The sequence below is a fragment of the Drosophila melanogaster genome, chromosome 2L, assembly GCF_000001215.4.
Source record: "Drosophila melanogaster chromosome 2L".
Lineage (NCBI taxonomy): Eukaryota > Metazoa > Arthropoda > Insecta > Diptera > Drosophilidae > Drosophila > Drosophila melanogaster.
This window is the reverse complement of record NT_033779.5, coordinates 15,174,397-15,190,640: the sequence shown is the minus strand read 5'-3', so window position 1 is coordinate 15,190,640 and position 16,244 is coordinate 15,174,397. Positions and strand designations below refer to the sequence as shown.

General features: G+C 41.6%; 1 protein-coding gene across 2 annotated transcripts in view; it reads left to right on the top strand.

Annotated features, from left to right (window-relative positions):
• The window catches only part of CG4168 (uncharacterized protein), a 38,578-nt gene that overhangs the window by 9,819 nt on the left and 12,515 nt on the right, over window positions 1-16,244 (top strand). For both annotated transcript variants that reach the window (NM_001299024.1, NM_135896.6), the window contains exon 2: window positions 12,320-12,597. In NM_001299024.1, coding sequence (NP_001285953.1) covers window positions 12,321-12,597 — 277 coding nt within the window. In that variant the 5' untranslated portion in view covers window position 12,320. The remainder of the gene's footprint in view (window positions 1-12,319; window positions 12,598-16,244) is intronic.

The window sequence follows — 16,244 nt, the reverse complement described above, 5'->3', positions numbered from 1 at the left end:
CCAGGAGTCACTGAAATTTTGAAATGATTTTTTAAGTGTAGAAGCAGCTGTTGATGGAACGACAGCAACAATATCAACAGCAATAGCAACAACTAGAGCGACACAGCGGCGTTAAAAAAAAGAGAAGAAAAGCAAAACGAAAGGAAAGGAAAAACATTCCAAATGAAGATGGGCAGCTGCGAGGCATTTTCCAGGGCACATTCACACACTCGCACACTCACTCGGACTGACAGACTCACACACATGCGGCTATAAAAGTGACAAATGTTAAACGAAATGTAAGGAAAAACTGACAACAGGAAGATGCCACGTAATGAAGCATAAAAAGTACATTTTTCAAGACGACTGCGAATCCAGCGGGAACAAGAATAGATCAAAAAATAAAAAATACCGGAGAAGGAAAACCATAAGTGGATTCGCGAATGACGAATGGAAAAAGAATAACGCTCCTTATCCTTTATATCCTGTATTCTAATTGCGAGTCTTTTTATGTTTTTTTTATGATTTCTTTTAAATACATAATTATTGAACTGTAAGCTATATATATGAAGGTCGAAATATGCTTTTACTTCAGCAAAGATGTGCTCTTATATATTGTGTGTTTATATATTTGCCCAAAGAGTAACGCTACTCAAAAGCTGCTATTAAATCAATAAATTGTATGAAATAATTTTCTGTGTTGACTAGGATGCATAATATGTTCTTGGTTTGCATTGAAGTGGCTAAATAAATGGAGCAAATTTTATGATTGGCCTTGGATTACAAAGTCTGGTTGTATATGTGTTTTCTTTGCCTGCGTTCTCTCAGATATCTATCGTTGGAAAATTATATGTGCTAGATTTCAGCACTGCCTGTGATTACATTTCCGTATGCATTGCACAAATTACAACTGGCTGCGCTAGCCAAGCGAATTTAACCTGATCAGAGCTGTGAATCCACCGACAGACCGACTGCCCGACCGACCAGTCGCTTATTCCGTGCTGAAATCATAGCATACCTTGTGGCGCCAGTCGACTGACAATGAGTCCTGGCAAAAAGCAACGAAAACATTGTCAACGAACCCTCGTCCTTGCCTTCATCGCATAATCGAAATTCATTTTCACGCTTGTAATCAATGCGACAACGCCCCAGCAATGCCACGCCCAGCTTATGCAAATCGTTGACTTCGTGCAGCCTTCACAAAGTCCCCCGCCACCCCAAATTCCCCACCCCCCGCCATGTAATTGCTAAAAAAAAAATTTGTGTTGCAGAGGGAAAACTTGGAGTGGGACAACAAAAAAAAAAAAAAAATGAGAACGACAAACCGAATTTAATTTGTTTTTCGCTCGTTTTGTGCAAGCAACTTTCTCGTTTTCTTGTTGAATTCGTTTTCAATACGCAGACACATACATACAAATATATGCTTTTTCTTCTTCTTTTGTTGTCTAGCTTGCAATATTTATTATCGAATTGGTAATACCGGAGCCGAAGGGTGAGCGCGGGCTAGAAGGGCGAAAGACATGACGGCGCAGTGCGAGCAATTCGAAAAACTTCAAGCTGAATTCAGGGACCACCTCCGACATAAGTTTCAGGCTTAACTTCCGCTTTCCTGCGATACCCTTTGCCACAATCGGGGCATCATAATCCTATTTTGTGCTGCTCAGACATATGATTTCTAGAGCTTTAAATCGTAAAATATCATTTGTCAATTTCTTAAATTAGCTAGCAGGATGCACTTAAACTTTTCTTAATTTGTAATTAATGATCATTGCGTTGGTGATGAAACATGCATTGTATCTATGGCATTTAAAATAATTAAGAATATTTAAGAAATCAAATCGTTGAAATATATTTTTCAAATGCTTGTCCCACAAATTTCGGCTAGGTGTATAAGAAGTCCTAGGGTATTTACCGCTCCTGGCCCGAAGCCATCCGTTCCCACTCGTTTCCTTCCGTTTTCCATGCCAGCCTTGTTTACTGGAGACCGCCTCCTTCTCACTGCTCGTTCTTGAAATGTTTGCTGCGATTGCCCGGATTGCATGGCCATGTCGTGGACTGGTCCGCTCCGCTCTGCTCCTTACCGTTCCGATCCGTCCGACATTGCCTTGGGTCTTCTTGGTCGGGGCATTGGTATGCACACGCGTGGACCTCGCATAGTTGTCCTCGACAGGAAGTCTAACCTAACCCGGGCATATGCCCTGCACGTATTGCCCTTATAAATTGTTGCCAAATGCATATAGTATATACGTATGGCAATACACACATATATGTACATATATGTGAAGAGAGGACTCTCCACCTCAATTTCTGCCAACAACGTGCCCCTTGCCGCCAGGGAATGCGTGCGTATGACAGTTGCAATTGTACTTTAGAATGGAAGGGTGTGGGGGGGGGGGACGTCGGTATGCACGGAGGACGATTGCACAAGTCGTTGCAAACTTTTTGCCAAGCCATGTTAACTGCCAGTCAATACACGAAATGCGAATGATATGGCTTATTTGTGTCCTACGGATGTTGGCCAACCCTTCATCCCCGCTTCCTGAAAGGCGTATTGAAAAGCCAAAAACCTTATGACTTATTCAGATGATGTTCGGTTTGAGTTGTCCCGCTCCCTCTCTCTCTCTCTCCCTCTGTCCCTTTCTGTCCCCTCATCGTACTTTGCTGTCTTCAGCTGAGTTTCGAGTCCTTTTGACTCACGTCATTAATTATACGCCACGTGTCGCAGTCCAGGCAATTAAATTTACGCATTTAATCAGAAGAGCGCCTCTCAACGTGACACACTCACTTGCATGTGGGGATAGAAGCACTGGACGCCTCCTAAATAAACCAAATGCTCAATGTGTGTACTTATTCCAAAATAAATAACATAACCCGCTTGTATAATTTGCCCAGACCAAAGAGATATTTCGTAAATAATATTATAGTTTCTCTCCTTGCCATTTGCTCATAATGTCCATTTAATGTGTCGGTGAATAATTTCAAATCTTGATAACCATTTATTATTCAAACTTAAGATGTTTGAGTCGACGTTTGTGTACTTGTTTTTGGTCAGCAAGTTATTCGTGAAATATTCAGTTAGTTTTTGAGTATGTGCATTTAAAGGGATATAATTAGTAAATATTATTTCAACATTGAAATCATTCAAATTGAGTTCTCTGTTTTCTCAAGAGAATAAGACTTTTATAATTAGATCATCAGAGCTTTAAAACTTTTATTCAGTTTCTGGTTCTACCAAAGTTTCCCTAAAGGCACTCACTGATGAGCTTACATTCATTTCTTCCTGCAACTTTAATGCATTCATTAAGACTATAACGATGCCGCCCCATGCCGCATATCATCCGTGGCTTTCTCTTGGGGTCACCAGCCCCGGGGAGACATTGGCACACATTTCATCGAAGTGCTGGTGGCTGGCCGCCAAATTGGCCAAGAATGAATGAACGATGGGAGACCCATGACCTCCGCCTCAGGAGGGCTGTCACTCCGCTGAAATACCTTGTGTGTTTAATGATATTTGCTCTCTTTAAGAACGGCAAATAAGCCGTACTGGTATATGTATCCATCAGGACATGAGGAGAGAGATGTTGTTAATTGAGAATCGGTGGTATGTCCCTGGCAAATTGTTTATGCCTTTCCAGTGAACTTTGTATACTTTGACCTTTTGGCCAGGTCCTAAGTGGCGGTCAAGTGGCCAGCGTAATAGGGCGACGATGGCCCATCGTTTAAATATTCCAAATCCCAAGTATTTCGACTGTGCGTGTGCTCACAATTTCCAATTTAATTATACACCTGACTGAATTTGAATATCCCGCCCGTACATACACACATACATACTTCTTCACACACACCATGTAGTTTATACGTGGCCATTCTCATGGCCAGGACTCGTAAATTTAACGCATTAAGATATTTAAATAATGCTTTCCCCTTCGTTCCCGCTCACTGGGCTATATGTGAAATAATTTTAGGTAATGGCAGCAACGTGATTAGCTCGAATCATGCCACAAATTCATAAATTTCAGCTGGAAAGCCCGAGGTTTTCCTCTTCATTTTGCGACCTCCCATGTTTTTCAGTCATTGTCGCCTTAATTTCCTAATGAAGCCATTCAGTTAGCGAAGTGTCGCCAACCTGATTTCCATATAAATGTACAAATGTATATATATATATATATAAAAAGTATGGCAAAAGTTGCTGTTGCGGTTGAAGTGGTTGATGCTTCAAGGAGCAATAAAAACCGCAGATAAATTTAGAGCAGACTTGATTTTCCCGGTTCTTTCATTAAGTGTAATTAATTAGGTCCAGTTTGGCTTGTGCAAATACTCCTTTTGGTAAATTAAAAAATAGAGTAAAAAGCATGAGCTGTAAAATGTAATATAGTTCTTACCAAAGTTTAATTACAAATTCTTGATAATTTATAAGCACATTAAATTGCAAGGCTACATCGTTTTTATTTAATTGTTACAATTCTTAAGAAAATGTCTTAGTTGCAGCTTATGAAGAAAGGTTTCACAATGTAAAATCTAAACCGTTTGAGCTTTATTTCCTCTCAAAATTATTTAAATGGATTAAACCGTAATTTCAATTCAATTTCAGCAATGCAAAATAGCTCATCTGAGTTAGGCCAAAAATATTTATCCTTTTGCAGTCGGAAAGGAACTTTTTTAAAAAAACCAGCATGACCTCGTTTACATTCACATGAACACATACTTTACTCCAGGCAACATTTTACCTTTCAAATTGTGAATCGAAAATTTAAGGCTCAGCTGGGCCACTAACCCTTTGAGTTGTAGAGATGCGTTTGAGCACTTTTCTGGGCTTGGATTTTCCTGCCAGTTTCGGCTTGCATTTTCCTTGCCAAATACTTAGGCCGACCCTGGATGAAAACTCCGTAAGGCATTAATGGCTCGGATCCGGGTATTTTGCACTCAGAGGCACTGATTTGAAATGCCACGTGCACACAAGCACACAAATCATACGTCAAAATCAAAATTAATCCGTTTTGTGATATATACAGCAATTGAAATTATGTGCTTAAGGGCTTAAAATCAGCCCAACAAACGGGCAAATAAAAAAGGGCAAAAACCAAAGCAACAAAAAAAAAAAGGGATCGCATAAACCAAACACAACAACCAACCGAAAACAGAAAACAGAAATGTTACATTCCAACAACAATCCCCAAACGCAGCACAAATTGCGTATGTTCTGCCCTCACAGTCCCCTGCACACACATTTCCTCTTTTTATCCAACTGCCGCCATTATTTGTGTTTTTATTGCTTCGTACATGAAACAAAAAATAAAACGCGTTTGGAGTTTGGGGCAAGGTGGCAAATCGGTTGGGCAGAAGAATGGCGGTACGCCCGCCATTTGCAACAACTGTGTGTCGGGGGCACTTGAGAGAATGGCATAAAACACCACTGACACACCGTGACACATGCAGCGGCAAAGCTCCATAGCTCCGAGCTGATCGAGTTTTGAATACCCCTCTTAGGCTTTGAAAAGTTTGTATCAAAAACAAAACTCCATTCGAACTCTTGCCATTTGGAGAAGTCGGGCTATAAATCAAATTTTATAAGATAACTTGTATAGCAATTGAAACTAGGTGTAGCTATCTCAGTATTTATGAGACATCATCAATGATTTACCATCGGATTGAATACGATTTTTTTATGTAGTTTGAGAAACTGGTTTTTTGTCCACAAAGTCAATTGCTCACAACCAGACCAGCATACCCTGCAAATCCGTTATAAAGGCAAACAATAACAGATTTATTGCATATTTCGCACTGGTAATTGAGATTAAACAGTTGCAAAAATAAGAACGAAAACAGCCGCTTGGCATTTCATAAACCCAGAGGTCGTCCCACACACGCACACACACCAGCACAGAAAGCGGCTATAAAGGCAGCGCATAAATTTAAAAGCTCATATACATGTATGTATCGTTTTGTCCTTTCCCTTAGTCAATCCTTTTTGGCGCCCCCATCGATCGTGGGGCCCATCATTTGGGCTGCTCGCCTCCATCCTTCTCTTCTCGATTGTAATTCATTTTAATAATTGTCAAGTGCCGCACTTTATTTATGACAAACTTTTAATAATTTAATTGCTGGCCCAGCAATGTCCTCATTGCCGCTGCTCTTATTGTTGCAATTGCTGGATTTGCCGCTGCGTTCGCATTTAATTGATAAATGCGTTGGGTCCGAAAAGGGGGCGTGCCACTGAATGAAGGGGCGGCAAGGAGCAGGCAATCGAGCGGGTTGCCAGCTGTAATTATAGATGATTTGAATAATTCAATGCCCATGCCCGCCCGTCCGTCGCGTTTTGTTTACGCAATTAATTGTGCGGCTGTGTGCCCCGAGAATAATAACAACAGCCTGGAACAGTGGCCCAAAACAGGGAATTAAGCCGTGGTGGAGAGACTCTTGAAGGAAATTCTCATTAATCCCCAAGATACTTAGCCAACGTTGTTTGTTGTATAACAACGGCAGATTCAGAAGGAAAGTCAAAACTTAAATTTACTTGTGCAATATATGGGGAGCGATGTCAGAGTTATTACTCATTCAGAAACCATTTCTACTCAGTATATTGTGAATTAATTGTAGGCTTCTAGTTGCGAGTCACGCAAATTAAGAAGTTTTAATAATTACTACCCTTTAACTTGCTAAACAAACCCTTACATTCCTTTGCTTTTTACTTGGGACTCAGAAAGTAAATATATTCATATTAGGTAAGTCTTTGCTAAAAATTTCATATTTTTGCATGTTTATTGATTTATGACATTGAAATTAGGTGAAACTCATGATATTTATATAAAACACCTTTGAGTTTTTGATGTAGAATAGATTTATTTCAATGTTAATTTTCTGTTAGATGGAAAGATATAACTTAAGCAAGCATTTCAGGCCTAAACTATTTTGCTGGGATCTTTTATAGTTCCCAGCTTACTTCCTTATTTGGTATAAAATGCTATGATTTTTGTCAGCCTAAGCCACTGTGCACATGCGATGGGGTTGCTTGGTCATCACTCGTTTGTCGCCCTGTACTTTCGGTTTCCATTGTGCACTGTCATTTGCTTGATAAGCATGGAATACATATATCCAAAAGCGTTGCCGCACATCGGTGCCGCGACCACGCCCACCGCACAACATGACACGCCTGAGGCCTCGAATCCCGCCCCTCGTACGGACCACCTGGCGAACGGCCTTGGATAGTTTGGCGCTCGTCGTTCATAAGCAATTCATGTGTTTTCCGTAAACACTTCAATTTAATTTTAGTGCCGCGGGCGCGAAATTGCTCTTAAATTATTTAGGCAAAGAGTTATTAGAGCAATCCTTTCGCGAATGGTGCTCTACGTAAATATATCGCCCCGTAGATGAGAGTCCTCCGCATCCGGTTTCAAGTTCAGGTGCGTCGCTGATTGCCGGAGGGAATGGAATTAACGGAGGTGTCAGCACACGGTGCAAAATTGTCTAGTTTTTTCGTAACCCCTCGTATCCAACACCGTCTGGGCACATAATTGCGGCAAGTCGAAGATAAATTACCCGAACTCAAAACTTTGACCTAAGCGCCGTTTCCGTGAGTAAGATTAATGATGCGGCAATTGCCAAACAGCTCCGACCAACGTGAAATGGCCAGCAGTAGCAACTATCACAGCAACAGACACTCGACAACTTTATGGGATTTGAATCAAGGGTTGTGCTCTGGATGGAACGTGGGTCGTAATGGGGTGGAATGGTCGGGGGCAACATAATAATTCCGATGTCCGTTGGTGTTGGCGGGTCTGGGCGCCACATGTGGCACCCCCGCATGCCGCACTTAGGTGCGAATGGGTGCATATTTATGGATACAGATACTGGTATACTCAGCAGAAAAGATACATTTATTGCTATGCCATAAACTTTCAGTAATAAATTTTATTTTTATTGTTCTGACTGACTCTGCTTGACTGACTGACTAGCTGGATGGCTGGTTTTTTGGTTAGCTCCCGAGTACCGGGAAATCACCTTGTTAAGGGTAAAGTGTGAGGGTCGCTCTGCCAAATTGGCATATTTATGACCGAAAGCAGTTTTACGAAAGGCGCTGCCAAAATAGCAAAAGCGATAAACGACACTTGAATGAACTGACTAAACTGTGGATGTGAATGTGGATGTGGATCTCAGTTGGTGTGTCTGTGTTGGAGTGTGATTTATATGGCCAAGGAATCGTTGCCGAGTCAAACCAGTGCGGTGCTAAGTTTCTTTTTAAAACGCCCCGCAAGATGAATGTATCTTAAAGTTTGCGCCGTTCTGCTAATGGTTTCATAAAACCCACTGCATATGTGCAGCTCCAATGCCAAAGATGGATCGTTTTGCATCTGTCAAGGTGTGAGATATGGCCAAGAACTGGCCTTAGACTTTTGCTAGCAAATCCGGGCTAGTTGAATGGATGGCTATGTAGTGGAAAATTGAAAGCGAATATGTGGTTAAAAAGTAAAGTGCGGAATTGAGCAATATACCCAAGAATGTGGGCATTTACGTTCTCAAAGTAAGGCTAAATCAATATTTGATATGGCAAAAGTGTGCCTCATAATTACATGTTTAATAAGTTTCTTTATAAGGCCTTAGATTAAATACCTAACATTTTAGTAAAATAATGGTACACCCAGCTAGGGTATAATAACTTATCCCTTTTACTAAGGTACTCCTGTCGAAAGGCCCGGCCAAAGTTTGCCGTATTCTTAATTGACTTGACGCCGATTAAGTGTAATGTATCTTGAGGATATAATATATAAGGATCCCACTTAAGTATACATACAAAAGGGCACACCTACTGGCACGTAATCGCGCGACCAAGAACCTTTTTCATGTTTGGCTGCGCTAAATACACGCTCACAGTTTGTTAAGTTCATTTAAAGTTTTGATCCCCGTCTGAGCGATGGCTTTAAAATCAGGTTTTCTTCATTTTTTTGGGGCGAAAAAGCTTTGGGCTTCTACAACAGCAACGGCAGCTGGAGTTGGAACAGAAGTAGGAGCAGGAGCAGGAGCATAAATGGGAGCAGCTTATGGGGCTGAATTTAAAACCGACATGCTCTCATATGCATGCTCTGTGTGCGGGGAGGCAACTTACATATGTTATTATCGCACAAACTCGCAAATTCTCGACTGAGATACGACGAGGCGAAACGGGCGGAGAAACTGCGAGGCAACGACTCCCAAATGTATGCTACGTTTTGCTCCCATTTTATGCTGCGCTGCGTCGCAGCCCGCGTCGACGACGCTGACAGCGGCGCTGGCGTTGGCGTCGTCGTCGGCGTCAACTAACAGGACATCATCCCCAAAGGACGCTCATCATATTTATCCTGGTCCTTGTCCAGGAATTTCTTGCTACCGCCGCTTCTGCTTCTGCGTCGGCTTCTGCTGCTGTTTGTTTTGCAGCTCGTTGACATTTCATGTCACTGTGTCACCGGCATAAAAAATTAAAAGTATAAAAATGATGCAGACTCTGCGAGCCACTCCCACTTAAACTACCGCCCGCACTCTCCTTTGGGCAAATCGCTGGCATTATATGCGTAATAAAAACTTGCGGTCTGCCCCGCCTGGCAGCCTGCCTCTTGTTGACCTTTTCGTGGCATTCGTCCTTCTCCTCAAAGGAAGATGATGGCGGCAAAGGATTCCTCAGTAATGGGAGTGTTTGTGGGGATTGACACTTTATTGTATAGTTTGCTCTTTGGCCGGATCTTAAAGAGGTATCGCATATTTTATGGAAATAAGCGAGTGAAATGATATAGGGATTAAATCCAAGATAGTTCAAGGTTGTAATATAATTGGATTATATTAAACTTTTAGTTAACTAAAAAAGTATACTATATTTTAGATAACTTAATAAAAATATATTCAGAAAATCCTGTCCTATTTTTAAAGAGTATCCATGATACTTCTTCGTGCAACTTTTCATTCATTCATTTATTCAGTTCGCTTGTTTTAAAAGTTTGGTCCGACAAGGTTGAGGGTCACATGGAAGCAGTGCCCGCATCTGCAGGTTCCAACTTGTGGGGCGGAGGGGTCGTGTGTGCGTGACAGACGTTCTCTGGCCAACATGACCTACCGCCCACCAGCCCACCAGCCCACAGACCCACTCCACCTCTGACCCCCCACTTGTTCTTGGCCCAAAGCGTTGCCTGTTTGCTGCTTGTCTGTCAGCCAACAAGTTAGTCATTTTCTGTATCAAAAAAAATAAAACGCAAATAAAAAACTTTTACGACATATTTATCTTTTTCGTTTTTATTCTGCCGCCCGTCGTCCAACATCCTGACTTCTTCGACTTTGTCCCCATTCTGATGTATCGCAAGTATGTGTATGTGTTTGTGTGTGGGAAAGGTGCATAAAGGTTGATACTACTTATATATACGCACTCAACTGTGTGATGTATCATTTGTTTTACATGGTCCAAGCGATGGGAAAAGACTTCGATTTGTCACCATCAGCGTAATGAAAAACAATCAGCAAAAGTGCCGGGCGGAAAACTGAAGCTTTTCTGATTGGTTTTTTCCCTGTCGGTCGGAATTTAATGTTTTGTGCATATGGCAAATGACAGTCGGAAGATTAGGTAAACAGTTGGCGATTCGAGCGACAAGATTAGATTTATTAAATTAGAATATATTCATTTAATTGAAACGGAAGATGGATGGGATGAAGTTAGATATCCGAATTGCATATTTAGGTGATTGATTCCTTAATATTTTCAAATCAGCAGAACTTTCTTATTCCGAAATGCAAAGTAATTTCAGTATATTGCAAGGCATCTGCAACATTGAGGCTAGTTTTCGTTTTCAGTAATAGTATAATAAAAGCTTCTTATTTTTGCGGAGGTTTTTCTCCGTGCAAGCCAATCTTAGAGCTAAGCCGTATAATTTGTGCTATCCGGACCTCTCACTTCAATTTTTTTTTTTTGCCATATTTCATCGTGTATAAAATATATTTGACTTTTCCGAAGCTTTGAGCTGACTGGAAATAACTTACAGACTTAGCCGGCTGGAAGCGGGATTGAGTGCCAGTCTGCACAGGGTTTTTCTTTTTGGCTCCTAGTTTTATGGCTGGTCGTAATGTGCGCAGGTACCCACACATTGGCGCACTCAAGGTAAACCGTCGGGAGTCTTAAAGCTCAACAATCGTGCTAATGGCCCGTACTCGTCCTTGTCGCCGGCGTCTGGTATGGCAAGGTTCCATGGTTTCATGACGGAGCCGAAAGTTTTTATTTGTTATTATATACTTTGGCGTGTCAAATAAACATCACACATCTAGCGTACATGAAACATGTTTTATATGCGACTTCTCTGCGGCTGTTGAGGCCTCTACGTGTTGTGGTTGCGCACTTTCTTCTGACTTCCATCCAAGCTAAGAGAAATGGGGGATGAGAAAGTTATTGAGATATAATTATAAAAAAAAAATGCGTTTAGGCATAGATTTGGTATTCTGGCTGCAAAGTTACTTCTGATGAAATATTTTTTCTTGAACTCTATAAAGAATTATAACATTTTTCCCGCAGTGCATATTTTCTTTTAAGGCTAGGCATTTCCATGTGTATGAAAGATTGCATGGCGTCGGATGAGAGGGAGTTCGGCTGGAAAAAGGGGACTGTGTCACACGACTGCGGCTCATTTGCATGAGTTGTCGCAGGCTTTTAGTCGAAAACTTCCTCCGTTGTCGTTTGGCGTGTTGGACGCGGAATGAGGGGGTGCTCGCTTAAGCCAAAATATCAACATTGGTTCAAAAGTATTACGAAAACAATTAAATCAAGTTAATTGTTTTTACGCGCCGAGCCTGCAAGCAGAATTCTGGGAAGCTTAGGCTTCACTCGACTCTAGAAAGTGCTGTGCGGGATACAAAAATGTTGTAAATACAATTAAAACTTGGGTGATGCATATACTACATGACTAACAGTATAACAGTACTTTTTGATTAAAAATCAATTAATCTTCTTTAGGAGCGCTGCAATAAATTTGTAGCTCATTTTAAAAAATGACTACTTACTTTGCTTTAATACTTGTTTACTTTGTAGCGAATCTTAAAAAAAAAAATATTTTCTTTATGTATTTTTTTGTGCCACGGTGCGTAGTCAACGCGTGTGGACTAACGTTAATTTTATGCCATTTCATTTGCTTTCGCTTTTCAAACGTGTGATTTATGCAAAGCAGCAACGAATAAACAAATGCCCCCGGCAAAGGTGTCTTCACACAGTGGATTTATGTGAGCCAACGTGCTGAAATGAAACGGGCGAATAAAGGAAAAGTGGGGACGACTGGATTATAAGATGCTATCTAAAGATCGCAGATTTCTAAAGAGCCAACCTCTTTCGTTTCCCTTTCAGAATGCATCTGTATCTGGTGCTGATCTCGTGCCTGGTTAGCTCCTCGCACTGCTGGCAGTTCGACGGCGGAGGTGGCCACCGGAGGCCAAGGAATAGCGGCCGGGGACCACCGTCCTCGTCCGGAGGCAGGGGATCCGCCGCCCTGTTGGGCTCACAGCAGCAGGACATCCTCTACGCCTGTCCACTCAACTCCATGTGCCAGTGCGCCGGTCTGCCCAACGAGACGAGCACCCTGATTGAGATTAATTGCAACGAGGTGGCCCTGTACAAGTTTCCAGGTAAGCGACCCCGCCATATCCTGCGATCCGTTCGATATCCTGTCCTCCGGTCCCGTGTATCGCCTGTCAATGTGTCCTTCCAAGCTTGTCACGGTTTATTTATGTGGCAAATATTTTCATTGCCAGTTGGTCATAAATTGCCATGACCGCATCCCTGGACAAGGGACTCGTTCGCCGGCCTCTTACTTCTCCCATTACCCATTTCCCATTTAACATTTTCCATTTCCTGTTTCCCTGACCAACCAAGTGCCTTTGGGGTCTTTGTGCTCCTGTCGCCTGTAGCTGGAAAAATGTAATTTTTTAATGAAGCCTCAAACAGCTTTGTCGCGGCCCACAAATAAAACGAAATCTTACATTTAAGTTTGCCAATTAGTTGTAAAAATAAAGTTTCCTTTCATTTTATTTTATTTTCTTTTCCCCTCTTTGTCTTCCGTGCTTTTCCTTCTCCCCTTGTGCGCTGTTGCATTCGACAAAGTTTTATAACGATTGCTGTGGCAAATTCCACGCAAATTTCGGTAGTTTTTATACCTGGCACTTAATAAGTACAAGGGTAGATTGTTTTATAGCGTGTAATATGCACACATTTCGGTAACGTAAGAGGAAAAATTGGATTTATTTATTATTACCAGCGGATACAGCTATCAAAGTGGCTTGAAGTTTAAAGCTAATTAGCGAAACCATTGTTAGTTGAATGTAGTAGAATACAGCTCCTACTTTCCCGGTAACCTTCTGACCCACAACAATGGATTCAATTTCATTAAAAAGTTTATAGCACTCGTGGAATTCCTACAGTAGGTATTTTATAGTCGAAAGACTGAACGAAGGCTCTCGCTCCCCTTTTAAGTAATGAATGAATGGCAAGTTTCCATAGCTCCATTGTCATTTTCCATTTCCATTCCAAGCACAAAATGTTTCTCATTGCGGTGGCTTCTTTTCTCCTCGCTTTGTATGTGTTTTGAGTCTTGTGTTGAAAATATTACCATTCTACAATCCGCTTCCTCTTCGTTAACAACTGTGACACGCCCACAGAGTCGCATTTTTGCCCAAAAGTTGCCGCATAAAGTTGCAAAAAAAAAGGAATATAAAAGAAACAAAATAATAAACAAAGTTGTTGACTGGCAAAACACACAAAAATTGGCCAGACATTGGCAGCACCGGGAATAGGGAAGACAGGAAGAGTGGAATACTATTGAAAAGTTTGTCTCCTGCTCGGTGGTTTCCCCGGAGGATCCGGGATACGGGAGCTGGCGAAATGGCTACTCCGCATTGGCAATTTATCTTTCGTTTCTTATGCAAAACTTTCCAATTGCATCTGCATTGGCTTTTGCTTTAATGAAAAACTTGAAAATATTACAACTAATCGAATTAAAAGTAATGACACGTCAGCAATTTATACAATATTTCCTTTACTTTCATATCACACGGCAATAAAGTCAGTTCTTGCAGCATTCAGCATTGCACTTCTAGCAGATGTCTCAATTCTAGGTCTATCTATATGAATTTTATTCCACATATATATATATATATATAAAGGACATCGTTGATGGGGATGTTAGCGACAACGATTGCATTCAAGCAGCAGAAGAAATGTTGCAGCTGGGAAACTTTTGGCAATTAGCAATTCTAATGCAAGCGGACACACACACACAGAGAGACGCAGAGAGATGCGGGAAAGAGGAAGAGAAAACACTTTGGTTGACAGCCTGGCTAATTGCGTGCCACGCCCCCTGCTCCCGCTTTCTCCAGCTTGGTCCCCTCATCGAACCGACTTCCTGCCTGGCATGTCACCATGTGGTCGAGAAGCCCGAAAAAATAGCCAAAACTATGCACCCAGAAATTTTAAAAGGATAAAAATGGGGGCTTGTGATGGTGGCAGAGGATTTGACAACTGTAACTGGGGACACAAGTTGGAAATTCATTTAATATCTCAAAATTTCCAGTGCGTCGCTACCGCACACAGAATATGCAGCAGTGGCACTTTTGTTCCTGCTCCGAATATTTCCGTAATTTAATGTTGAATTTCTATTGTCTATTGGGAACGTAACACAAAAAAAAAAAAAACGGAAAATTGTGGATCTCCAATTTAGATTTATTTTTAATGTTTCATTTTCGGGTTCTCTCCTGCTGGTCACTTTCACGCTTGGCCAGAGGCCGTTTTGCTAGATAGCAGCATCCTTGGTTCGATTTGGCCGCAATTTTCATGCCGAAAACTATTTGCGACCGACCGAAAAACGAAAATGAAAGACGACAGTTTGCCCACATGCCGCACGTTTCCTGGGCCCGATTCTTTCTCTCTATATATTGTGGTGCAGGACACCAACTATATGGATATAAATGGTAGTTTCCCCAGAACCAGAACATCGCACCCACACCCGGTTCCTGTCTTTAGTTGCCTTCCTGAATGCCGGGCCAAAACAATAACTTTTCATCTGACGTAATCTTCATCAACACACGGACGCACAGGCTCTAAGGCATCGGTTTTGAATGTCGTTGGGTAGCAGCAGATTGTTACCGAGTTTCGTGCGGCAGCTTTAGTTGGGTTATAGAACACAAATTGCCGAAATGATGGAGTTTAAATTAAGGTCTATACAATTCTCGTCCTGATTTTATTGTGTCACCTTAGATGACTTGGCTTCTGAAATGTTTGCATAAGGTACAGTAATAAGTGCACACATTTATCTTGCATTTTGTTAGAAATACTTAGTCATGTTGCCCAAATTATTTAAAAAAAAAAATGAGTGGAAAATACTCTGTCTTATAATGTTATATATTCTAAAGACTAACTTAAATAATTCCACAACTACATGAACTATTTAAAGTCTGAAGAAATTTTTAAAATGACTAGCGTACATACTTGGATTTAAGTTTAATGTTTAAACAAGTCAAAGAAATTTCGTTGGTCTCGGTTAAGTTAATATTGCATCTATGGTGCCACCACTGCCCCTTTACCGCCCACCAACACTTGGTTGTTTGTGCTTCATTGTGTTTTTTCATATACTCGGTGGGGCAAGTTGAATAAACACTTGGCAAGTGACGCAAAACGAGACGAGAACGTCGGACGTGGACGAGCATACAAACAGCTGGGAGGAATGGGAAGTTCGGGAGCGGGAGTGGTCTTCGCTGCCTGGAAGCTAAAGTAAATAAATAAATATGCTTGGCATTTTGTCAGAGAATTGACTTGCGGCCATAAAGCAGCACAAGCCAACAACGTACGATGGACGCCAGCAGAAGGAGTCTCCATCCAGGTTCTGTATATGCACATATCCCCATGCCCAGTCTCCAGTCTCCAGTTCGCAGCTCCCATTCCATCAGTTTGTTTCCCGAGTTCATTTCAGTTGGTGGACCCTCAGGCACGGGGCCAGAAGTTTATTAACGCCATATGTGTTGTTGCCGTTGTTGTGCTGGTTTGTCCACTCATGACAAAACACTGGCAATGGCTAAGATATGCACACGCCCCCGCACACACATGCGTACTTTCTTCATATACATATATACATTCGTATGTAGGTGGTATGTATTGTGGACATACATATATTGTTGTTTGGCCCTGCATGAGCATTGCGCCGTGCTTTGGCCACGTGTTTGCTGCTTGGTCAAGGGAGGCGCACGCGTGTCAACAGGGCGTATGATTAATATTGTATTAATAT